Raw genomic sequence first — 26755 nt, forward strand, 5'->3', positions numbered from 1 at the left:
GTCCAGAGAAGGGCAACAGAGCTGAGAAGGGGTCTGGAGAATGAGCCATTTGAGGAATGGATGAGGGAGCTGGGTTGTTTAGCATGAAGAAAAGGAGGTTGTAACCAGGTGAGGGCCAGCCTCTTCTCTCAGGTAACCAGTGACAGAATGAGAGGACATAGTCTTGGGCCAGGATAGTTTTAGATTGGACATTAGGAAGAATTTCTTCACAGAAGGAGGGATTAGACATTGTAATGGGCTGCCCAGGGAGATGGTGGTGTCACCGTACCTGGAGGTATTTAAGGAAAATCTGGACATGGCACTCAGTGCCATGGTCTAGTCAACGTGGTAGTGCTTGGTTATAGATTGGACTTGATGATCTCAGAGGTCTTTGCCAACCTAATTGATTTTGTGATTTCTGTTTGTCTGGTCCTGGGCCAGGGCTGTGACGGCAGAGATACTGCAGTGAAGGCAGCCTGTGGGATCAGAAATGAGGTGGTTGGGGCAGAGAGCTGCAGGGCACCCAGCAAGCAGTCAGTGGTCTGCAGCATGGTTCCCCAGGCATGTACTGAAGAAAATGTTGTTTTCTTTGGTTTTTAAAAACGTTTATGTAAAACTTATGGGTACTTCTGTAGTGTGTGTTAGGGCACTTTGTGTGTTAGTAGGTCTTCAGTGCAGTGCTGTATATATTTGTGGCAGCCTCCCAGTAAGTCAGGGTCTGGAAGTAATTGCTTTGACCTAATTATTTTGGTTTTGTATTCTAGGATGATCATTAAGACAGAGAATAGATTGCTTTTAAAATAGAGCATTTCAATTTATATCCTACTTATGCATGCCATGGAGTACAAACTTCTGTTTCCTCCATCTCTCCATGGCGAGTTTCCTCTGGAATCCTAAGACTTGTCCTGCCTAAATTCATTGATGTGCAGAGAGGACCTCCTCCTCTTTCCCTCTTTGAAGTTGGTCTAAAAATAGAAAAGGGTTTCATTAAAATTAATTGTGGGGTTGGAAAAACTAATAGCACAAGCAAGTTCCTGAAAGAGGATACCCAAAGTACCCTAGCGTGAGAGCTGCTGCACGTTAAGGATGTGTTACTCAGCCTCCTTAACCTCCCACTTTCGAGGTGCTGCCAATTCCACCCTCTCCTTGGTCTGGCCTCTCCTATAGCCTAATTTATTCTTCAGTCCTTCCTCTCTTTTTTCTTTCTATAATCATCTTCAGCTTTCTTGCCTTTTTTTTTTCCACAGGTTTTGTTTTGTTTTGTTTTTTTAGCAAATGCACTGGGTGGTGCAATTGAACAAAATCAAACTCAACAAAGAAGACACTTCTTCTTTCCTTATGGAGGCTTGCCAATGTGTTTAACGTCTGTGTAGTCTGGAAAAGAAACCGTGTATGAGCAAAGGTTAACCCTGCTAGCTGAGTTCCATATACATAGTTATGGTGCTAAGGAAGAGAAAATCCTATAGTGAGTCTAAACCCTTGCACATTTCAGAATGTGACATACTTTGGACAATTGTGAATGTCCCAGGAGAGGTAGCAAACATAAACCATTTAAACAAGGGAGTCACAGTATCTTGATAATATAAAGAGAAAAGGAGTTGTATGAACTACTAATAAACACTGAAGCCTAAGGTGAATGTTTGTCCTGAAACTTTATAGTGATGGTTTTGCCATTGACTTCAGTAAGCAAATAATCATTACACTGCAGATAATGAACCAAAATTCCATCTTGAGTCCCTTGATAAGTTGAATCTTGAGACAGAAACAACTCATCAGCTCCTAGTGGTGTGGCAGCTGGTTTTGTTAAAAATGCTACTTGTCTCCTTAAAAACGAACTGACTGAAGAGGAGCTATTGGGCAGCACAGTTCTGCAAGAATTTCTTCCTTATGGATAAGAAATAAAAAGTAGTCGCAGCCAATTTTAGCAATTACCCAACTCACACTAGTGTGTCCCGGAGTATTTTAATAATACTGCCACTAACAAATTCCTCACGTTGTTGTCCTAAATTCCACCCGCGAGTCAGCTGAAGTTTAATTCAGATAATGTTTAAACTCGTAGGACGCTGGTGGACGCCCTCTAGGTGCGCATGGAAACATGAGGTGGTAGGAAAGGGGTTTCCCGATGCCACCGCCGGGGACAAGCCATTGCCGATGCCGCCGCTGGAGCAGGAGGCGGTCGCTGGCCGGGCTTGAGGCCGGGCTGGGACAGCGCAGCGCTTGCTCCTGCCGGGAAACCGAAATAGAAACCGGCGCCGGGGCCGCCCCGGTCCCCCGCCCTCGGCAGGGGCGGGCGGTGCTACCTGCGCCTTGCCCGCCCCGGAGTTCCCCGCGGCACCGGCGGAGCGGCGCAGGCTGCGGGCGGACGGGCGGACGGGCGGCGCGGCTCTCCCGGCGCCCCGCGGGTGAGCGGGGACGGGGCTGCGGGGTAGGGGGAGCCCTGGCGGGATGGAGCGGAGCGGGACGGGGCTGCGCTGCCGGGTGGAGGCGGCTCGGGCCCCCGGCTGCCCTCGGCCTCCCGAGCCGCGTCGTCGGGGGAGCCGGCGGGGCTGCGGCACCTGCGCTGTCCCCGGGGGCTGCAGGGCAGGAAGGGGCTGGGGCTGCGCTCTGCTGCTGTTGCCGGCGCTGGGAGAGTCGCGGGTTTTCTTATTCCAAGTGAATATGTGAAATGTTGTTGAAATTGAAATTGTTGATATTTCTTGTTCCTTAACAGTAGAAGTTGGTTTTTTTTCAGAGGGATTGTGTTTTTCAAGTTCTGTCGATAAGTTTTCTTAAAAGTAAATAAGGACTTTCTTCATTTTTAGTGGTCAGTCACTTGTCACTTAAACCAGAAAATTATTCTCTAAAAGCAGCACAAGAGATCTTTATTATGGGTGTATGATTGTCTTGAGCCAGTCTATGCAGTAAGGGGCTTGCTTTTTTGAGGAGAGGAAAGTGTGTTGAGGATTTTTGTCTGTGTGGTCTTGGTTTTTAAATTTTATATTTATTGTAGATTTTGTTCAATTTTTTCCACCATTGACCCATGACACACTAAAGTCTCACAGGGGCTCAGAAGTCTGGTATCCAGTTACTCTTATTTAATATGATGGATATAAGAGTGGTCTCTGGCAGCACACTTCTTAGGCAAAAGGGGTTGAAAAGCTATGCAGAGAATAGAGAAATAAACCTTTGACTTACAAATTACTCATGTGATGATGTTGAAATATTGGCAAAACTGGAGAAAGAGTCTTGTGCTTTAGCAACTGACTTAAGTGCTTGCATGCAGTTTTATTTTTCTACTGCAGGTAAACCCAGTTTTTTAGCTGAGAATCTAAGTAAAGCATACTCAGTGATGTCATTTCTTCATTAATCTAGATTATATAGGATGATTTAGAATACTACATGAATGCCTACCACTGATACTAGTACAGGATTTTAGGGATAAATAGGAGGAGTGAATTCCTCATTGGAAAATGGACCTTTTTTTTGTCTGTAGGGGAAGTATAGTACTAAATTGCTGCATAATCTAAAAAAACAGCTTTTATAGTCTAGACACTGCTTTTATTGTGTAAACATTTAGAGATTAGAATTTGATAGATATAGGGGAAAATAAAATCATTTAGGTTGGAAAAGATCTGTAAAATCATCAAGTCCAAGCCAGCACTATCAAGCCCACCACTAAACAGTCATGTCTACATGTATGTCTTCTAAATCTCCCCTGGGATGCTGATTCCACCACTTTCCTGGGCAGCCTGTTCCAGTGTTTGACAGCTCTTTCAGTGAAGAAATTTTTCCTAATATCCAACCTCCCCTGGCACAACTTGAAGCCATTTCCCCTTGTTCCATCATTTGTTATTTGAGATAAGTGACCAGCTCCCACCTCCCTACCTCTTCCTTTCAGGTAGTTGTAAGGGTGTAGGTGTAAGGGTTGTAAGGGTGAAGGGTTTGCAGCTTTTCTCAAGCACTAAAATAACTGAGAATATGCAGGTTATAGTCACTTCTTCATGTTATTCAGAACTTTTTGGGTAATTGTGAAACTGCCAAGAGTATTATTAGTATTGTGCTGAAGTTTGGGAACATTTTGAGGAATGAAGCAGAGCTGGCACTTCCAGAATGCTACATTTGGTCTAATCTGTGCAGATGCTTTGTGCATGAAAATGCTGTCAGAGAGTAAATTAGTTTAACTGTGGCACATATTTATCTTTATCCACAAATGACTAGAGCATCTAGAGGCTCATGTTTTTCTTCAGAAAGTCCCTCAGGACTAGTTTGTAACTTTACCTGACTTTACACATGAGGTCTCTTGGTTCCCTTTATGACAGCACTGTTTCTTTTCATTTGAACCCCACTAATTCACCACCACCCCCCCCCAAAAAAAAACCAAAAAAAAACCAAAAAAAAAACCAAAAAAAAAACAACAGACAAAAGAAGAACACTAAAAACTGACAAACCAATGAATAGAAATCCTGCTCTGGGGAAAAATAGAAATCTCATTTCTACTGAAAAATAACCATGTTCAGGCTTTGTTAACAGCCTATAGCTTGGTCATGGAGCAAGTTGAGGTGATAGGGGCTAGAAAACACCCACAGCATCTTTTCCTTTTTGTGATCTCTCTGAGTACCCGGGATAAAAGCCCGGGGCCTCCCCGATCAAGTAGTGCCAGTGACCACAAAGTTTCCAACCTGGTTGCCCTAATGCTGGGGGTGTGGGTTGATTAGGGCTGGGTGAACTGGTGTAGAGTTCTGGTGAAAGTCACTATGCCCATCTTGGGGAATGGGGGCTGGCAGAGCACTGCTCTGCCACCATCACTCTCAGGGTTTGGTCTAAGTTTGAAAAGGAACAGGCACTCTGTTTCCCTTTTCTGATGCTGCATCTGCTGTCCTGTCCTGCCTTTTGAATTTTCAGCACGTGGTCTGGCTTCTTTGCCATCTCAGACACGTCATTTTACTTGGTTTTCTTCTCATTAGAGCTGACGTAAATACTCTAACCCATGAGAAATATGTGCCACAAAGCTTCTACGTCCTTGTGGTGAGGGTAAGAAAGATAGTGATCATTACCTGAAACTGTACCTGGGTAAACACATTGCTCCATGGCCTCAGGGGACCGAGTCTGGTGCTTGTCCTTGAGATAAGGTTTTGTTTGCTGCTTTTCATTTTTCCCCCCCCTTTTTTTTTTTTAAGTTTCTTTTTGCCTAGCTGTTATCTTTTGCCCAAAATAGATAGTGCAGTGGATTACGAAAAAGGGAAGTGAGAGCTCTCTAAAGAGGGCATGCTGTAGTCAGTTCTGCTAAAGGAAAAGGAGGTCCTTCTCTTTGCTTAAGCAAGCATGAGACAGAGAGAATAAAACTCAGGACCTAGCCATGGAAAAACTATTTTTCACTACTACTTGGAAATCTGGATGATACAGTAGCTTGATTCTTTCTTGAGTTGTCATTTTTTTCTGCAGAAAAAATCCCCTGTTATCTCAGCCTTGTGATTACTAGCTCTTCTTTCCATGAAGCAAATGATCTATATGAGTACAAACCAGTCCTTCTGCTTGAGCTGGTATGCAATGGCTTTATTTGTTTTGCTTTTTTTAATAGACTGCCACAGAACACTGTGAAATTATCATCAGTGGTAAATACTGGCTCAGAAAAACGTGATGACTTCAGGGATTCTATTGAGACATTTTTAAATGGTTTTGAGTGATGTAATCAGGTTAAATACAAGGTAAGTGCTCTTGACATTTATGTGTTGGAAACTATTTGTGTCAGTATTTTAATGACTGACCGTGCATACATTTTTAACTTGAATATGTAACTCTCTGGAATAGAAAGGGACTTTCTGGGAAGTTGAACCCAGGTTGCTGTAAATCCATTCCAGCAAAATAGTTGCAATAGTAACATAAAAGTTATTGTTAGGATTAGTGGGAACAGAACAAACTGTTGGAAACCACTTCAAAAGCTCATTGCTTTTATGATAGCTCAGTTTCTGACTTTCTTCTGAAAGTCAGGGTGAAAATTTCAGTTCAAGTCTAGTTCTGATCAGTTAATTGCAAAAAGGAATACGGATTTTGTGTCTCAGGTGGTGACAGTTGTGCTTTGTACAATGATACTAAGAGATGCCTGTTACTAGTGGAATGACCTTGCTTTGTGACCTTTCCTTCTTTCTGGATGCATCACATAAATTGTCAATACAAACTTAGACATAAACTAATTGAGAATGTTAAGATCTCTCTTTGTCATTCTTTTCCAAACAATTAATTCCTTTGTTTGTATTGAGGGTGCTCCTTCATTTTTGCATATCTATCACAATGGTGTTTTCTTACTGTACCTGTTCCTCTTAGGGAAAGCTTTATCATGATAAATTCCAAGAGTGAATGACAGGGGAGGTTAACTAGTAACTTCTAAATAAATTTTACTAGCAAATACTTCTCTATTTTGTCTTCACTCAGGATCCTTATTATGGTTTTCTTCATAATACAAGTTTTTAATGTTAAATCTGTATAATGATGAGCTGCTGATTCCTTCTGATAACTCCTTTTCATTCTTACTTTGCTAAATCAAATTTAGGTGAAAAGTGGTTTCAAGTTTGTTTCTTTTTTTTTCCAGGAGTGATTTTGCAAAGTGGACAGTAATGGAGTATATGAGCACGGGTAGTGATAGCAAAGAAGAGATTGACTTGTTGCTAGCTGATCTAAATATGTCTGAGGTGATAGCCATCATGGAAAACCATTATCCAGGTGAAGACATTGCAGTCTATGAAGACAGCTTAATTACCATGTGTGAAGAGGCAAATCAAAATGATGAACGTGCAGAATCATTACTGTTTTGTGAAGGGGAGGTCTCTTTGATGTCCTCTGTCAAATACGGGACTGTGGAAGACCTGCTTGCTTTTGCCAATCAGGTGTCTAACACTGCAAAGCAATTTAAAGGATGCAGACAACAGGAATCTGGAATCCTCTTGAATATGGTACGTACATCTGTTTTCCTTTTACTTGGCATTTCATAGACCATAGGGATTAGAAGTTTTTAATGATTCTAAATAAAGCTCAGTTCGAGAAGTAACAGGCTGTGGTTTCCTGTGCAACCCTGGGGCTGGAAAGGGTGTCTGAGCCTATCAAGTCTAGCCCCTGCAGTCTCAGGCAGCTATGGAGAAAAGTCTGTTGTTCAGAAGGATCCACTCTGTTATCTCCTAGTATCCCTGGAGGTTAGAAAACATTTCCCAGTATTGAATACAAACTTGAGACCAGCAGTCAAAAAGCAAAATCTACAACTTATTTTGTCCTTTCAGTACTTAAATGTGGCTTATAAAATCCACAACTTGCAAAAAAAAGAGGGAGAGTGACTTTTTAGAAGGGTGTGTAGTGATAGGACAAGGAGGAATGATTTTAAACTTTTAAAAGTGTAGAGATTTCTTTACTCTGAGGGTGGTAAGGCTCTGGAGCAGACTGTTCAGAGAAACTGTGGATACCCCCTCTCTGGAAGTGTTCAAGGCAAGGCTGGATGGGGCCCTGAGCAACCTGACCTCGTGGGGGACATCCCTTCCCATAGTAGGGGAGTTACAGCTAGATGGTCTTTAAGATCCCTTCCAACCAAGCCAATCTATGATTCTATGGACTATGATGGTTTACAGGTCTGGGAGACAGTAAGAGTCTTCTAGTGCCTTGTGTTCATGAAGTAAAACATTCATTTTGCAAACTCCCAAAAATAAAGATTTAGGATCTGACAATATAGTTCCTTAATTTGCTCTATCTGCACAAATGTCAATAGTAGTAATATAAGGAGAAAAAGCACATACTATCAAGTGTGATTTTAAGAGTTACAATATTATGTAATATCTCACACTAAATTCAAGTATATAGATGTGTTGGTTTAAGATGTTATTTTTTTCCCTAAAATTGTTTGTGTTCTTCAAGCATCTCTGGATATTAGTGTCATTAAACTTTTGTTTAATGCTCTGGAAACAATCAGTGTTGCAATGGAATTCTGTTCATGCAGGCTGGTGTTGCTGCTGTATTTACCTAAGATACTCTACATCTATATCTATCTTCTTAAATATTCTGCATATCATATATTTTATATGTGAAACACTGGTTGCTTGAGGCTTACTGGTTACTTAGGTGCAAAATACCACAGGGTATTGCTTTATTCTGATTTGGAGGGAGCATTGCAATATTGCAAAACAATCACTTTTCAACTCTGTAACATTTAAATGACATTAGTAATATTAAATGTTTCCTATGCTTGGGGTAGACCCTGCTCTACATACTCGTGGTTGTTTTGCTTGCATATTGTTTCTACAGATGCATACAATCGGTATGAACCAAGTACTATTAGGTGCACGTGATCCCATTATGCAACTGAGGGTTGGAGGCAGAGTATTACCTGTGCATGCATTTCAGCAAGGACACTGCTCCATAAATATCTACAGCATTTTTTGGGGGTCAGGAGTTGTTTCTGATTGCCTGGTGACCCTCACTGGCTGCACCATGGCTTGCATCACAAAGGGTCTTGAAGTGCACAAGCTGGATTTCTTTTAGTTAAACTGAACTGAAAGATGCATTGCAGCCACAGACAAATATTCACAGGGTCAGGCTAGGAACTAGTCCTAAAAGTCTCCTGAAAAAATGAGTAGTGTGGTGGTCGTCGCTATCTTGCTCTCCAGATCAGCTCTGCTCTAAGGTGTAACCCATATGGATTAGTCTCAACCCTTTGAAATGCAGAAGTAGGCAAGCAAGATGTACAGATTGTTAGACAGGTACAGATTGCTTTACCCTGGCTCTAATAAGTAGAGGGAAGACTTGTTCTCTCTATCCTAAGCAGAATACTTTTTATTGAAGGACAGCCCCTTGTGCCCTCTTGGCCCAAGGTTAAGAATTATCCTCCCCAGATTTAGGAACTTAGAAGAATTAATTTATTTCATGTAGGTACAAATCATAAATGATAATTTTAGCAGTCAGGAAGGAACTTTCCTAATTGAAAAGCATGCAGGTAGATTAAGAGTGAAATATCATATGTTACATCTTAAATAGAAATCTAAACCAAATAATCTTCCTGGTATGCAGTTATCTTAAAGAGAGTTGCTGAAGAGCTGAGTATTTGAGGCCCTGTGACAGACATGAAATTATAAATATCCTTGATGTGATTTTACATCTTTTCAAGAATCTTGATAAAGTAGCAGTAAGGAGATTAATGATATTCTAGATACTGGCTGAAATAATTAGAAGCATATTAATAGGAAATATTATTAATTTTGTAGCTGAGAGACTGAAGAAGCAACATGAGGGATCAGGCAATACTCAGATGGCTGTAGTTGGGCGTTTGGTCTCTCTCTGTCACGTGCAGAGGGAGGGAACTGTTTGGGGAAAAGATTTAGAGCAAGATACTGACTTAGATGCCCTGAATCCCCTCCTTGCCTAGCTGGTAATACAGAAGATGCAAAGCTCCCAGCATTACCCACCTAAAGGAGGCAATGTTACTCCCACTCTTCTTTTTTAAACTATGGTATAAAACTAGAGGAAAGTGGCTGGTAAAATCAAGGCAGACTTCTCTGACCTTTTACTGAGCAGCAGAAACTCCAGTACAAGATGGGAAATTAAACTCCTAGCAGTACATGTGATATTAGGAAATGCTGAAACTCTTGCTCACATTGTATAAGATAACCTATGAGTAACAGGTATGTGGCATAACAAGTTAACAGATTACAGGAAGGACAAACATGTGCAGGTAAATCTAATAACAAGAGGTGGGTAATTTCATTAACCCAGCTGCTGTTGTTGTTGTTTCAAGACAATTAATTGCAACTTACACTTCATAAGTTAGTCACTGGAGGGAAACGTGGATGCCTAGGCTGTGAATGAATGCCACACCTCACATGCTGTTCCCATTTAGTGTTACTAAATAAAGACTGCTAAGCAGATTGTGTGCATCATACACATAAGTGATATGAGGTTTTTCCCACTATATATATAAAATTAATTAGATTTGTAGTGGTTTTAACTTCACTGTGCTTTTTGCTATTTATTTAACTCCACAGATCACACCCAAGAACGGGCGCTATCAAATTGACTCAGATGTGCTCCTGTTTCCATGGAAGCTGACTTACAGGAATATTGGTTCTGATTTCATTCCTCGGGGAGCTTTTGGGAAAGTGTACTTAGCCCAAGACAGAGAAACCAAGAAACGAATGGCATGCAAATTGGTATGTTAGTTCAGTGGTTTTATCTCTGAGCAAATATTGTATAATACACTACTTACAGTCTATTTTCAAATATGTCTGCATCAAATCCCACTGTTGGCTGATGATCATCTTGGTTTTGTTGGTCTAAACAAGGTGGGGAAAATGTACACTTCTGTTAGCTTGTTTAAATTTTTTTGCTCTAAAGCTGCAAATGTTTCAGCATTTTGAAAGTATCTAGAAGTGTATGGAACTGGCACATGGCCTTTTGTGCAGAGTGGATTTTCTAGTTGTCCTGCTGGGGTGAAATATCAGAGTGAGATCCTGTCCCTGCTGAAGGAGGTAGTAAAACCCTGCTGCTGAAGAAGTTTTAGGCTCTTGTCCTTTTACTGAGGTGCTTAGGCTTCAGTTTTCTTTACTCCAGTGCCATTAAAGTTCCTGAGAATTCAGGATGTGCAACTCTTAGTGTGTTTTGGGCACTGATGGGGTTAAGGTTGTGAGATGCCTCAAAAGAACTACTGAGCGCTGTCCTACTTTTATGCAAGCCAACATTTTCTTTCAGCTGTGCCTTTTAACATACTATTTGGAATTGAGCAGTAAATACTCAGGGCCAGTAAAAGCTTAGTTGGGAGTTAGCTCTATATCCCCCAGCTCATGAATAAGTACCTGTATTAATTCTGCGTGTCAAAGAGTTGGGCAGGCAGCTGTGTGTCCTTGCCCTGCAGCCTGTGTGTCCACGTAGGGACAGATTGTTAGCTGCTCCTGTATAGCTCACAGCAGAATTAAAGTATCCTAATATTTCTGAAAATACAAACAGTATTTCTCCTTGTTCACAGACAGGAGTCCAAGGGAGGAAAACTAAACAGAGCAGTAGTAGCTTTTCTGTGTGTAAGCAAACACTGCTTTTATTGTCTCAGCAATCTGCTGTCAGTACTTTTTAAAGAAATATCATGCTGCTGGCACTCCCTTCAAAGCAGCTTTCATTTCTTGTAAGCCATAAACCAGTGCTGATAAGGACTGAATTGAGGTCAGTAATGGGCCTGAGCACTGCAAGCACTGATCCACCTGTCAGGTGGGTGTGCAATTCTGGTAGTGCAGATGAGTGCACAAAGCTAGTGGAAAAAGCAGTGGGAATTTTATCTCCTTTACCAGGAAGTTTGCATAAAGCTTTTGCGTAATCACTGGATTTTGACGGGAATAACTCTTGCTACACTGCTTTTTCTGGAAGATTGCACTTTTTATTTGGGCATGGTTCCAAAATGTCTTTCAACTTTTAACAGGATGTCTCTCAGCTGCAAAGGAAGAAAAGTCACAGGAGCAAAGTAAAGCTCTGTATTTTAACAAGTGGATACAAGTGCTATACTTCCTTTTCTGTTAATTTGTAGGATAATTAGCGTCCACGTGGATAACTTGTTTTTGTTATGATAACTGTGGTTTTGTTTCAACGTCCTAGGTCCCAGTGGAGCAGTTCAAACCATCAGATGTTGAAATACAGGCATGTTTCCGTCATGAAAACATTGCTGAATTATACGGCGCTATTTTGTGGGATGAGACAATCCATCTCTTCATGGAAGCTGGAGAGGGAGGTTCTGTCATGGAAAAGCTGGAGAGCTGTGGTCCTATGAGAGAGTTTGAAATAATTTGGGTGACAAAGCATATTCTGAAAGGACTTGACTTTCTCCACTCGAAGAGGATTATCCACCATGATATCAAACGTACGTCTGTGTGGCTCCTTGGGGTGCTTTCTGGTCCTGGCTGGGCTGGGGCCTGATGGAAGAGTCCCTGGGACCGAGCTGGGGCACACAGCCTTACATCTCTGAGTGGGAGGGATGGATAATGCCTAGCAAATGGCAAGGTCAGGTTCTGGAGGTAATAGTTACTTAAACTATTTATTAATTCACTCCAGCAGAGAAGGTAATTAGAAAGTCATAGATCCCATGCCATTGATGAGCAACTCAATTTAAATAAAAACCTAAAGAGTGAAGTTATCAGTCTCTGTTTAGCCGGAAGTTTCCTGCTTTTAATATAAATTCATCCTGAATGTTTCCATGCTCACCTTCATCTTGCACTGTCTTTTTGGTTTTACATTTCTACACTGCTATTCCTCAATTTGAGACACTTTATAAGTAAATACATAATTTGTGCTAGTTTTTTTCTTTCAACAAGTACAGCAAATTTTAATATATGTTTGTTTTTAAAAAACTGGATATTACATCTATAAATAATCAAATATATTGATATTAAGTCAAAATTAAATACACTGGTATTGAAATGCTTTAAAATTCAATTGTAATGCATTGCATTTAAATTAGTATTAAATGCTGTTTCTCCCAGTATCATCTTGGCCCACAGATAGATGCATCTCTGTAAGTTTATTTAGCTAAACTTGGGGGTTTGAAGTAGAGATATTCAGACTGAAGCATTACAATAGTTCACAGAAGTGAACTATTAGGAATTGCTGAATTTTTATCTCAGTTTTGTATTTTTGGTTTTTAAGTTTTTTTGATTTAGTATGAGTCAGTACTTTAGATGTGAGCCTTTGAGATTCTGACCACTACAAAATTGCTTATTTTTTCCCCTTATTTTTCTTTCTCATTCATAGTAAGAGTCTTTCCTATGGGTTTATTTCAGTTGGGCAAAGACATTATTAAACAATCTAAAAACAAACCAGCCCAAAGCCTACTACATCTAGGTAGTGAATAGGAGAACCAGCCCATTGTGAATGTGGTGGATATCAGTGTGTTTTGCTTTTTCCAGCCTTTCCCTGTGTTGGTGGATGCAGGGCAGATGACGAGGCAGAGGTTGGCTGGGGCAGATGTGGCTGCCCAGAGGTGCCTGGGGTGAGCCCTGGCCATGCTCCTGCCTGTTTGGTGCCAGGGTGAGCTGGGTACATCCAGCCTGAGGTGGAGCCATGCCCACTGCCTGGCAAGGCAGCCTCCACGCAGGGAGCAGTGTTTGTTTTCCCTCCCCAGGCAGAATTCATAGAAAAGACTCTTTCCCAAAACCTCTGATCTTTTCCTCACTTTATCTGCTGCTTTTGAGCTGCAATTGAGTCTGTTCTGCTGATACAGAAGATGGGGATTTTATTGAAAGGAAAAAATGCCCTGAGCAAGGAAGGGGAGTAAGACATTCTGGTTCTTGGGAGGTGTTCAGTGCTGCCACTCATTTTAACCCTTGGTTGGAGAGCAGTGAAACCATCAGGATCTTTGGTTGGGGGAGTTTCAGTCCAAAATCAGCTGCAGCTAGGGCTGGGTATGGTCCCAGGCACCATGACAGTGTGGCCCTTTGGATGATCGATTATGGGGTGTTTCAAATCCATATCTTCAAAGTTATCCCTAAAATGACAGATTTACGTAGTCTATAGTGCTGGTAAGGAGGCAGCTTTGTGAAGCATTGCTCCAGGAATCAGTACTGCTGAAATCAAGTCTGCCCTCCCACTGGGTGGTCATGGTAGGCACTATCAAGACAGAAAATGGCCCACAGTTTCCTGTAAGGGAAATGTGTTTCAGCTGTGTAACTTGGATGCTTCATTTTATCACATCTTCTGAAACAGCAAACGAGAATTTCTCAAGGCTCGCACTGAGCACTACATTCTTAAATATTTGATCAGAAATACAGCTGCAAACAAAGCCTCTGAGCATAAAGTTGTGCCTTTGGCAGAGTTTTATCAAGGAAAGTAAATTAAGCTCCTAGATACTGCTGCAGTTCTGAGGGAGTTTGAAATGCTCAGTCTTCTATTAATTTTACAGCCATTGTCTGTCCATTGTCCACTGCTCTGTTGTCATGCTGAGCTGCTCTCATGGAGCAGTGCAGGTGACTGGTGTGGTTGCTGTGGAGGGGTCCTGGTTACTCTCTGTTTCTCTCTTCACTTAAATTGTTACTCTAGAAAAACCTCTTGGTGAGCAACAGTTGTGCTGTTTCTAGCCTGAGCTGCACAGCAGGATCTCTACCTTGGAGACCCTTAAACATCCTCAGAGCACCTCTACCCTCAGCTATTTTCTCTCTTTGTCTTTTTTTAAATTTTAAGCTAAGGAAATGACAAAACATTGGTTCTTTTACATAAACCAGACCAGTTTGTTTTTCAAGATATGATTTAAAATTGAACCAAATCATTACCAGACCTATTTTGGCTAGAGGGATATTGGCTGTAGAGAGTGGTTGTGCTAATTTCTCTCTCTTTTCAGTCAGGCATCTGAATGAAACAGGAGTGTGTAAAATAAATACTAAACATGCAAAACACCTAAATGATGTAATTTTTGGTTTTCTTTTAGCAAGCAACATTGTCTTTATGTCAACTAAGGCTGTTTTGGTGGATTTTGGCCTAAGTGTTCAAATGACTGAAGACATTTACTATCCCAAAGATCTTAGAGGAACAGAGGTAAGAAGCTGAAGAGACAAAAGCCCTTATATTGCATTAGTCCTATGGTTGTGGTGTTTAGGCTCAAGTTGGAAGCTGGAGGGTTAAAAGCATGGGTAAAATAGTTTCTATAAAACCTATAAAAACTTACAAACAGTAATAGAGTCTCATTATATTTTTAATTTCAACTTGCTGAATGGAATGCTTTGAAAGCCACATCACTTTCTCTGCAGTCTCAAATGTTAGCAATTGTTCACTGAAGTCAGTACTCTGAGGAAGGTTGTTTGCAGTGTTTCAGCTGCTGATCAGATACACTTCAAACAGGAATTTGTTCTTTGGTCTAGCAGTGTTTTCTTCTGAGATACTCACTGTGGACTGGGGTGACCTGTTCAACACCATACTGGGATTCCTCCTTAAAAACCACAGAACTTGCAGATGTTTGGGTTTCATCTCTTAGCCCTTCTAAGCTCTGTTTCCCATCTACATGTAACCCTTTGGTTCTTCAGAGGTTGTGCATGGCAAGGTTCATGATTATCTTGTAAAATTGCTGCGACATTACAGTGATGGAGATGGGGTCCTTTTAAATGGTCACAGTGACTTTGAGATTCAGCACACCACTTGGGCTACTCCTGCTGAGGTGTTTCCAGGGCTGGAATTTTAGCAAACAACCAAGCAGCAACAATTAGCTTGGATAGCTGCTGCAGATGTGGCATTTGTGCTCTCTGTTGCTGGAGGAGATTGTTTAAAGGAAATGCTTTAGCTGAGATGTTGGCACTTACCCTTTTAATAGTCTTCCAGATGTGTAAAGAGGAAATCCCTGTGTAACTAACAAAAAACATTTCACTTTTTAGAAGGGGAGGATAAATCAAGATTTCAGAGAAGGTCGGGTTTGTTTGTTTTTTTTTTTTCAAGATGATTGAGAAAGCACTTGAATATTTGTTTTCACTGTCTTTCTAGTCAGGGCAGTTAAGAGCTTAAAATGCTTGCTGACCTGGAAGCAGCATGCTATCTAGCCCTTCATGCATGGGCTTTGTGGGGTTTTTACTTTGGTTTGGGGCTTTTTGTTTGTTCAAGGGGGTTTTGTGTGCTGTTAATAAGAACAGTGGTGGGTATGAGTTGGTAGGGTATTTCCCAGTGATGGAGATGTGTGTAAACAGGACATTTCCATGATTGTAGAGCAGACTAGTGAGGATCCACTTCTGGGTCTTGAAGGACAGGCCAAGGTTGGGTTAGTAAGAACAAGTGAAAAGTGAAAACATTTCAGTGTTTGCCAAGTGAAAAACACTTAGTTCTTCATTTAATAGAAGGAAAATTCCATGAACTTTAACACCTGCAGTCCTGTTCTCAGAAAGCTGATAATCCCCCCAACCCTGAAATACAGCCATGTTTGGTGTTTGCTGTCTCAGGGGAGTAGTAATCCTGATGCAGCATTGCAGCCAGAAATGAGGTTGGAAAGACAGCACTGGGAAAGGAGATTTTCAGATACTAGTGAAAGACTTACAGGCTAATGTTTCTGATGCTTCTATAGGTTTTTCTGCTCACAGTGCTCATTCTAGGCATCTTCCTCTCCACAGTGCCTAATCCTGTCACTCTCAAGTGCCCTCTGTAGTCTGGCTTTCTTGATGACTTTTTTTTCCAAAGTAAGATCTTAACTCTCCAAAGTTCTCTTGAGTTTTGCACGCTGTATTATTCAGCCTTAAGAAGTGGTGCAGTTGTCCTGCTGTTCCTGCATGTAGCTGTGCAACCCCTGGTTGGGGCTCTGTCACTGCCAAGCAGCATTGTGCCAGTGAGCTGGCTGGTTTCTCTTACATCTGCAATTGGCAGGGACTTGTGTCCTTGAGGGAAGTGGCAGGGGGAGTAGTAACCTTTGTCCCGTGCATGTTCTCTGGGAGTTAGGATTTTTATTCACTTCTGCAGCACAGGAAGCCTGAATGTAGTGAATCTTCTTTGTGTTTATAAAAAATGAGTAGTTACAATTCTGGGCAATGGGATTGAAAGATAGTTAAATTTTGTTTAGATGGTGTAGTGTGAAAAAACTGGTGTTCCTGCTTTTGTGTACAAGTCATGCAGAACATTCAGCTGTGGTTGTCATGAAACTGCTCTGCAGGAAGTACTTTTTCTAGGCAGTTGCTACACTTCTGTTATGCTTCTGTCACTTGTTAAAATATGTAAGCTTCAGTTACAACCATTTGAGGGTAAAAAGTTGTCTGCTAAAGTTTATTGAGTGTGGAAGGTATGATTCATTTTCAGGAATGCTAAACTAAAACTAGTGCAGCATGAAGAAAGGACTGGTTTTTAGCTGGGCTGTGACTGGTCTGACTGGCAGGCAAGTGCCAGCCCACCAGTCAGAAGGAATGAGAATGGAAAGTTATTAATGGCTTGAGCTGTCTGCTTTGGTGACAGCAGACTCTTAGACCAGTCTGAAATCAGAGCTTTGGAGCTCATTTTTGATTTTTGTCACTGTGCAGTCAAGGTGCATCTTGACCATTTTCTCACCTTAACTGCAGACAGGATCTTGTACCAGCATTCTTTTTTGAAGGCAGCTGCTTCTTGCTTATGTAAATTTCACTCAAGTTGCACTGTATTTGCCAAAGACTTGTTTTTACAAAATCAGAACTTCTTTTCTCCTTATGAGACTTAAAAGTGGAGGGTGCAGATGAACTGATTCTCTCGCAGCCCTGAGGAAAACAGTGGATAAGTCAGTAGCAGCTGCAGACACCTGCTGAGGCTGTGCACACACTTCCAGTCACAAGTTCTGTTTGCAGATAGGGAATGTAATTTACTGGGAATTTTTCCTTGGAATTTGGTGAGCCCTACAGCCGTTCTCAATCTGTGGTAATAAGCAGTCACACCATGTGGTGATGACTTAACTTCCTGCTCTTGTATCAGTTAATGGCTTTTAATGTGATTCTTTGTGTCAGGATGACTGGAACTAATTTGTTTGAATCCTTTAGAGGGAAATTGGGTGAGGGAAAAGTAGGAACCAGAAGCAAATATGGTAGCTTGCTAACCCAGTGTGCTGTGGGCTGTGCCCATGCATGTGGTGTTGAAACCTGCTTCCCAGGCCAGTGGCAGTGGCAGAGCTGTGCAGGGTGTGCCTCCTGCATCCTGCCTGTCTGGTTCTCCTCCAGCTGCAGTCTGAGCTGTCTGTTGCTGGCAGGAGCTTCCAAGATCCTTCTTTAGACTCTTGGAAAATTCAAATATTTCAGTGAAATGTTTGAATGGAAACTCTTTTGGTTTCTATCAAGAAAGATTCGAAATTTTGGTTTGGAAAAAGGTTGGAAGAGGGATTTTTGTCTTCATAGCTGCTCTGGGGGTAATCTGGTGGAAAGGGCACCTAGCTTTTAATTTATGCATTGCCTAGATCTGGCTTGTTCTTCATCAACCCATTTCTCAGGATAATGCTCCATCGTGCAGGTTAGTGGATAAGAAGGAGGAGTAAAGAAGACAGGAAGGTATATATCTGTCAGTTCTGCTCAGAATGGTTGTGTAGTATTCTGTGTAACAGGGACCTGAGGGGAGGACTCCTACCCCCATCTGGGTGGCTGTCAGTACAGTTCACCCTCTCTCTTTAGCTCTTGCCCAGCCATTGTTCAAGCAGGATGGAGCAGTCCCAGCAGTGCCCCACAAAACAAACTATCAATTCAGACACCTCCTTTTGCTGTGGAGGGATGAGGCTACTGCTACTCATCTGAACAAGGCAGAGCCATGGCTTGAACCTCATCTTCTCACAGCTCAGCTAAGGCCCATAGCTACTGACCTATGGCCTGTCTGAGGAGGGCAAACCTGGAATATGAGTTTGTCCAGGTACTGTCCAGGCTGTACTCATATGCAGAGCAGAACAATCTTATTTCCCAAATGCTGCTTACAGGTACACTACTATGCATCCCTTCAGAGCGGGGTTTCCAGGATCACAAAATGCCATTGAGTCATTTTTGGTTGTTGTTTTCCCATGTTGAGTAATCTTTTTTTTTTTTTTTTTTAACTATTTTTCACAGATTTACATGAGTCCTGAAGTTATCCTTTGCAGAGGCCACACGACAAAAGCAGATATCTACAGCATGGGAGCTACTATTATTCATATGCAAACGGGCATCCCGCCCTGGGTGAACAGATACCCTCGTTCTGCATATCCCTCCTACCTCTACATTGTGAGTGTCCTTAGCAGAGCTCAGTATCAGTTGGAGGGTTTACTGTACTCTTGTTGAGGAAGCTCCAGTAGTATAAAAACTATCAAAATATTTGTCAGAGAGATGATATCATCCTTTTTGCTTCAGGGGTGGGAGGGAGGGAGAGAAGAAGTGAGTTTTGATCTCTTAGGGGAAGACAGAGACTGAACTGGAGTTGTCTCTGTGATTTGTGTTTCAATTTGCTGGCCTTGGGTTTACTGGAAGGACAGGGTTAGATCAGTGAGACTTGGTTGAAACAAGCCCATTTGTCTGTTTTCCTTAGAAACTACAGATAAAAACTGGAGCTTGGCAGATTTGATTCCCTGACTCTTCCGGTGTTGTATAGAAATCTGGTGAATTTGCATTGCACTGGATTTCAGGCTTACTCTAAGTTTCTTTGAGTTTTTAAATTTATTATAAAATCTGATTATTAAAAAGTGGATGTTGTGTAGTTGCATGTTCTGTTCTAGTTGATCAGTCCTACTTAGGGAGGTGATGAGTCCTAATTGGGGAATTCCCAGACCACTCATGTGGTTATCCATGACTTCCTCTTTCACTGTTTTCGGAATAACTGTTTCCATGGTCTTTTTTCATTCCAACAGATACACAAACAAGCTCCCCCCTTAGAGGATATTGCTGAGGACTGCAGCACTTCCATGAGAGAGTTGCTAGAAGCAGCTCTGGACAGGAACCCTAATCACAGGCTGTCTGCAGCAGACCTACTGAAGCACGAGGCCTTACACCCACCCCCAGAAGAGCAGCCGCGGTGCCAGAGCCTGGACTCGGCGTTGTTTGAAAGGAAAAGACTGCTTGCCAGGAAGGATCTGCAGCTGCCAGAAAATATCACAGGTAATGGGATCAGCCTCCCCTGCCTTGGACTTTGTAGACTTTACTTTGTGTCTAATCGTGATTTGAGTGAGTGGTAAGGAACCAAGGAAACTCACAGCACATCTGGAAAGTGACCATGAAAATCCCAGTCAGATGAGATCAGACCCCGAGGTCATGAAGTGATCTGTAAAACGCCCATTGACTTCAGTGGGGAGGAACCTCGCCTGACTCTGTGAGCTCCTGAAGGACTGGCTCTTGGAAAAGCCATGGCAATCATTCAGGGCACTTCATGAAGTATAGATTGCTGTCCCAAACAGACTCAATTTGCCACTGTACTAGAGATGTTTTATTGACACTCTTGATTTGTAAACAATGACAAAGTCCATCAACCACCAGCAAATCCAATACTTTTTTGCCTTTTTAAGGAAAACACACACACAAAACTATACTAATGTTGCTGAGTGTCAGCAGTACGAGCCCTTTGTTTTAAAACTAAAAATGACTGTGGGATAGAATGCTGTTACCCTTGTGCATTAGTCAGTGCTTAATGAAGGATAATACCCAAACTAGGTAGGAAACAGCCCTTTCAAGCTCAAGCGAGATTTAGTGCCAACAACCTGCCAACAGGCTTCAAAATGCTTTTCTTCTACTTACTAAATACATTAGGAGGGTTCTGACAAAAGGCATTGAAAGACTCTCCCCAGACAAGTGGTTTATTTAACTGAAATAAATATTTTGAAAGGTATCTGTGCAAAGTTTTGGGTACTGTAATGCATAATTGTTGCAACAAATTAACTGAAAAAATCACAGTTTTTGAATTTAGAATGGCATTGTACTGTCTGGATTTTGCCTTGGGGTTGCATAGTCCTTTGACCAGTTCAGACCATCTGAATCAATTCTTTTGAAAATGAAGAGAATATTGAACCATTAAACTTGGACTTTATTATAGCTTAAATTTCAAGACACTCATTATACAAGTGTTCAGGAGAATTCTGCCATTTCGAACCCAATCTGTCTTTTCAGACCTTGATTTAAAAGAAATAAAAAATCTGAAATGGATGGTCCTGTATTTGTTCTCTGTTGTCACATCCAGACAAAGATGATGTCCTGTGTTGAGATGAAAATTTCCCTATGAGGAAGCAGAATTCTCAGATGACAGAAACTAAACTCTCCTTTAGCACTATAGCTCAGAGGATGAGAAAGCTCTGCCTAACTGTCCCAGCTGATGGAGACTTTTTTTCAAGTAGTTGAACACACTTTCTGTTTGCAGTTGCAAACTGCTTCCCTTTCTTTGTGGGTTGGTTTGTTAGATTTTATTTTATTTGAGGTTTGACTTATGTTGTACTGAAAAAAATTTCTAAACCACAGATTAATAAGATCAAATAATAGGCAAAATATTCCTATAATACCAACAAATACAAAAATTAACTGATACAGCTATTTTTACAGTAATTACATGGTTTCTCTATTTTCTTTTTAGATTCCTCATTGTGTAATGGGAGCATGGAAGAGTCAGACCTGCTAAAGAGACAAAGATCACTCTACATAGACCTTGGAGCTCTAGCTGGTTACTTCAATATTGTTAGGGGACCACCAGCCTTAGAATATGACTGACTCAGTAACATTTTCTATCTGAGTAAGAAATGGACCTCTACCTCTTAAAACTTTATTTGAAGACTTGATTTTCCAGTTTGTACATAAAACTATTGCCATTATAGGCTGTCAAATGTGAATAGTGTTTAATTGCACAGATGATTAAGCTAAACCCTTAGGGACTCTGATAAGCTGATCCCAAGCAGTGATGTTTGTGTGTCTGCTGGTTGACCAACAAGAAGATGGCAAAAGATCACTGCTGCTGGGGATGTCTTAATCCAGGATATCTTCCTGTGCTGGGCCTTGCACTTTTGTAAAACTTGTATTATATGCTTGCAAATAATGTCAGGAAAAAATATAATATAATTTAGCATGTAGGCTGTAAGATTCAGTCTCTCTGAGCTGTCCTTAGAAGAAACATTCCTGCCACCCCCCACCTCCAAAAAAAAGGAAAAAAGAAGTCCTTGATTTAACCAGTTAAAAACTGGTTCAGTCTTTTTCTGTCTTTAAGACTTGGTCATTCTTGATCTTTAAGATTTGGTCAGCCTCTAGCCAATCTTAATGAAAATTAAGAATGTCTGTGGAGTCAGATTATCACTTGTTTGCAGATGTATTTTAACTTTGCATCTTCCCTGGGCAGTGGGAGTTAAGAAGGCGGCTGTCCCCTTGTCTGTGGGTCAAGGGAATCTTTCAATGGCAGTATCAGTTTGGGATTTGCACAGCAAGTTGCCCCTGACAAAGTATGACAGTGACTTCAACTCCTTCATATGTTACATCTACTGCAAGGGTATCTATGATCATTTTCAAGGGTAGATCAAATGTTAATGCTCTATTGGTAACAGTGGGCAGGCTCCAAACTCTTGCTTTTTAATACTTTAAAATTGTGCACATGTATAATTGCTGTGAGTGCTATGGTTTGGAAAGCGTGTCATTAGTGACAAGCAGTGTTTATGTTCCTATGGAAATAGAATTATATTGTTCTTGCTGTGCCTCATACATTTGAAACATGATGTTTTGGATGATAGTAAAACTATGTAAACTGCATAGTTCTGTACATCCCATGGGATGAGAACGTAAACTTTTATAAAACTCTTTCTGATGCTTAGGATGACTCTTTATAAGCATTTTTGTTAAATGGCATACTGTGTATGTTGTACACTGAATCTTTTCTGAAGCACAGTCTCTTTTTCATGTCTGTTATTTAATGCTGCTCCTCTCTCACACATGGTCTTAAACAGATGATTTATAGTTTGATACTGATATGGTGAAATTAATAAATCCAGCTCAGTGCTTTGAGATGTGGTCATTCTTCCTTCATCTTCAAACACAGCATGGGGCTGCAGCTGCATTTGGGCCAAGACCCCCTACCATGGCCCAGGTGCACTACAGGCATCACCCCGCTTGTTGGGAAGTAGGGTGAAGGTGATTGCTGATGGATTTTGGACTCTGGTAATAGATGGTAAGTGTTTCTGGCAAAATCTCCTTCTCACACCCCAACATTGCTTGTGGACTGCCTGGATGATACACAGTGGTTATGTACAACATGGAGCACTTCAGTCCTGATGTAAATTGCTGCCAAAAATGCTGTTGGGAGGAACCCACTTGCTCTAGTGCTTTGTGCAAAATCTCTAGATAGCAAGTTGCTTGGAGGAGAGCTGTGTGAGGGAGCCCTCTTAGTATTTATACTGACTGTAGTGATCAGGATATTCAGGGATCAGACTTTCCCTGTTCTCCTTGAGGAAAACATGACCTAATGGTTTGGATGGTCACCTTTGGTTTCAGAGACCTGTGTTCAATTTTATGATCTTTTGCTGATAGCTTTTGATCTTTAAGGAGATAATTAGAGTTAGTAGGAAGCAGCTTTTCACAAAACTGGAGGTGAGTTTATAATCTCTCCCCCAGTTTCCCTTCTATAAAATTAAGGTGTTTATTCTCACCAGACAATGGCTAGGGGTAATGCAAATGCTTATCAAATGCCTGTATACTTCAACAATGAGATCCACTTCAAAATTGCAGCCTGCTAGGGGTCTTTTACCTTTGCTTTAAAAATAGTTACACTGACTTTGTTCTATTTTTTTCTGTAATGCCATTCTCCTTTCCCCCACCAGTTAAATGCTTCAGCATGGAAATCTGCATATGGAGACACTATTTAATGTAGGCTTGCTATTTCATATTTGGGTTTAGTTATGGCTGTTATATATCTTCTTGCTAAGAAAGTAGTAAGTGACCAGGTTATCCAAAATAATTACAGTGTATGTATTGCCAGACATAAGTAATAAGGTTTGGCTGGGTGAACCAATAGCTCTTTATAGATACATCCACCTGTCTGAACAGTATGAGGGCTTCAGGATAATTATCACTTCAGAGGACTGGTGCACAACCAACAAGCAGCTGTTCAGGTATGCTGAACACCAAGCATTGCTTCCAGCTCTGTCAGCTTTCTAATAGCTGGAGACTATTTCTCAGGTGAGCCTCAGGCTGCAGCATAGCAGGAATTTCTCTCTGGAGCAATACATCACATCCCAAACATCCCACATCCCACAAGCATATCCCACAGTAGTGATCCCTGCATTGTGTACGTCCACTTGTTTATACCAGCACCTGGGGAATGAGGTCAGGGAAATGAACTGGGTTAGAAATATCCTGGGTGGGGGAAGATTACTCCTCTAATCTGGTTGCCTGAGCAGCTGTGTACTCACAGCAGCTGAGACTGAAGGTGAGGGAATGAAAATGGAGGGTGGGAAAGCCCCGTACTAGTAGCACAAGTCCCAGGATCTGGCTGGTCAGTGCTGAGCCATGGGATTTTGCAAAGGGTTTGCCCCTGTTTATGTTGATTTCGGGTGTGTAGTTTCATTTTCTCTTGAGGGAGTACTGAGACTCTTGCTAAACTGCAAAGGAAAACACAATTGCACAGGGAAACCCACTGCTCACAATAACTGTTTGTGCTGGTTTTGGCTGGGGTAGAGATAATTTCCTTCACAGTAACCAGCTCAGGGCTGTTTCAGCATTGTGCTGAGAACGGTGTTGATAACAAGGGATGTTCCTGTTATTGCTGAGTGGGGCTCACAGTGTCAAGGCCTTTTCTGCTTCTCTCAGTCTCTTGCCAGGGGGGAGGCTGGGGGTGCAGCAGGAACTGGGAGGGGACACAGCTGGGACAGCTGATCCCTCCTGACCCAAGGGATATTCCAGGCCATACAATGTCATGCTCAGTGGATAAAGCTGGGGGAAGGAGGAAGAAGGGGGAACATTGTGAGTGATGGTGTTTGACTTCCCAAGTCACTATCACATATATAATGGAGCTCTGTTGTTCTGGAGATGGCCGAACACCTTTCAGCCCATGGAAAGTGGTTAATTAATTCCTTGTTTTGCTTTGCTCATGTGCACAGCATTTGTTTTGCCCTTTGGACTGCGTTTATCTAATCCATGAGTTTTCTCACTTGTTTTCAGTCCTCTCCCTCATCCCACCAGAAGGGAGTGAGTGAGTGGCTGTGCAGGATTAGGTTGCCTGCTGAGGGTAAATCACAACACTGATGAAATTAGGGAGTCAAATGTGCCCTTTATTCTCCTGGGTTTAGCAGGCTTTTTATCTCAGCTGTGACCCTGGGACTGAGATCACTATGATGCTCCTCAGCAAGGCTTCCTGATGTTTGGAAGTTTGACAGAAGCTGGAGGAGATGTACAGAGCAGTTTGCCAGTGCTCCCTATGTGCAGAGCTGATGGGAATGGGGAAGGAGGCTCCTGGCCAAGCATTAATCTCTTTGGGGACCTTGGGGAAAACAGTGCATTGCTCTGGCTAATTGGCAGAAGCAAAGAAGCAGCTGGGGAAGAGCCACTGGTGGTGTGACTCTGCCACAGCTGGGAAGGCCAGACTGGTCGTTTGGGAAGGACTGGGATGTAGGGAGATGCCTGGTGCTGTGCATGGCCAAAACTGGGAATATTGGCATGGCTGGGAACAGCTTCTCTTGGTACTAGTGTCCAAGACAGGCTCAGACACTATGATGGCTTTCTTTGCTTCCTATGCTTTGCTTTGCATCCCATGCCCAGGGACTTTGCAAATTCCCAGCACAAGGGCACCAAATCACTGTTTGGAGCCCAAGCATCTTACGGGAAGGGCCCAGCAACATCCATTTCTAAAACTGTTACCATCTAAAGCAAACAATTTGGTCAAGGTGAAAACAAGTCTTTATAAATTGTGCACTGACCGAACTCAGCAACACCCAAAAAAATTCCAGCCAGACTTTGGGAGTGGCTGGTTACAGTGCCATGGGTGCACCCGTGCTGCTTCAGGCTGGTCACCAGACACAGCCATGCTGACAGATACTGGGGCGTGGTGACTCACCAGGAAGGAGGTGAGCTGCTGTGACAGCTTTGCTCACCTGCACCCACACCTCCTGGCAAGGCAGCAGCACGTGGCACTTGAGCACGGAGGTAGCATGGACACAGGGACAGCCTGAGTGTGTCCAGGGGCAGGTGGGTTGGTCCAGAGAGGGGCTGTGAGGGGGAGGATGCTCCCAGAGTGAGGTGTGCCAGAGAAAATGGCTGTATCTGAACCTCATCAAAGCCACATGCAATGGCAGCCTCAAATCTGGTCTCGAGTGTGACCCCTGCTCCTGTAGGAGCATTGTCAGAGGAGAGATGCTACCATGGTGTCCATGCACAGAGACCATGCCCCACTTGCAGGCTGTGACATTAGGCATAGATTTGTCACTGTGAAGAAGTCAAATAATTAGTGATGTTTGCAAAGTTTAAATCCTTCCTGGTGCTCATAGCAAGTCACATGCTGAAGTGTCAGGCAGCCAAAGAAGGGTGAAAGATGGAAATGAGAGAAGGCAGGGAGGGACTCCACGAGGTGTATGTGAAGCCCAGGAGGACAGGGTGGCAGGAAGGTGTCCATCAAACCTCCAGAGCTGAAGTGCCACAGAGTCAGGGCTCAGCCCAGGGCCTTATCAAGGCTGCTGGCAGTGCAAAGGCTTGCCTTCTCTGCCTCTCACAGAAAGTCAAGGTCAAATTTCTTCCCCTTCCCTAATTGTTTAACCACAGCTGGCACCCAAGTATTGTGCAGCTGCTTGCTCAACCCCTCCCCATCCCTGGAGGGAAAGGACAAACACAAGGGACTCAGAAAAGAAAAAGGAAAAGAAAACAAAACTTGTGGGCTGAGACAAGAACAGTGTAATAATTGAAGAAAAGTAAAATGGGATAATAATGACAATTTTAATTAAAAAAAAAAAAAAGTAAATATAAAACAAAGAAAAAATTAGTACAACTCAATTGCTGATCACACGCTGGCCAATGTCCAGCCCATCCCTGACCATGAATTGTCACCTTCTGACCAGCTCACCCAGTTTATATACTAAGCATGATTTTCTGTGGTGTGGAGCATCCCTTGGCCCAGTTTGGGTCAACTCCCTCCCAGCTTTTTGTGCTCCTCCTCACTTGCAGAGCATGAGACACTGGAAAGTCCTTGACTTTGTGTAGGCACTACTTAGCAACAGCCAAAACATCAGTGTGTTATCAACACCAGTTTCATTTTAAATCCAAAACATGGCACTAAAAAGAACTTAGCAGTACCAGTTTTCTTCTACTAAGAAGAAAAATAATTCTGTTCCAATTGAAACAAGAACACCTCCCCATTAAAAAAAAAAAAAAAAAAAAAAAAAAAAAAGGAGAAAAGCAAACACAGTTTGCCCAAAGAGGAA

General features: G+C 42.1%; 1 protein-coding gene across 1 annotated transcript; it reads left to right on the forward strand.

Moving 5' to 3' along the window:
• Positions 1 to 2253: 2253 nt before the first annotated feature.
• MAP3K8 (mitogen-activated protein kinase kinase kinase 8) lies at positions 2254 to 22355 on the forward strand. Its single transcript, XM_009085856.4, has 9 exons — positions 2254 to 2381; positions 5537 to 5663; positions 6545 to 6905; positions 9972 to 10136; positions 11566 to 11827; positions 14384 to 14490; positions 18468 to 18620; positions 19241 to 19487; positions 20947 to 22355. Exons 2-9 carry the CDS (start codon positions 5629 to 5631, stop codon positions 21078 to 21080), a joined length of 1464 nt encoding a protein of 487 aa, XP_009084104.1. The 5' UTR covers positions 2254 to 2381; positions 5537 to 5628; the 3' UTR covers positions 21081 to 22355.
• Positions 22356 to 26755: the final 4400 nt, after the last annotated feature.

The sequence above is a fragment of the Serinus canaria genome, chromosome 2, assembly GCF_022539315.1.
Source record: "Serinus canaria isolate serCan28SL12 chromosome 2, serCan2020, whole genome shotgun sequence".
NCBI classification, from domain to species: domain Eukaryota; kingdom Metazoa; phylum Chordata; class Aves; order Passeriformes; family Fringillidae; genus Serinus; species Serinus canaria.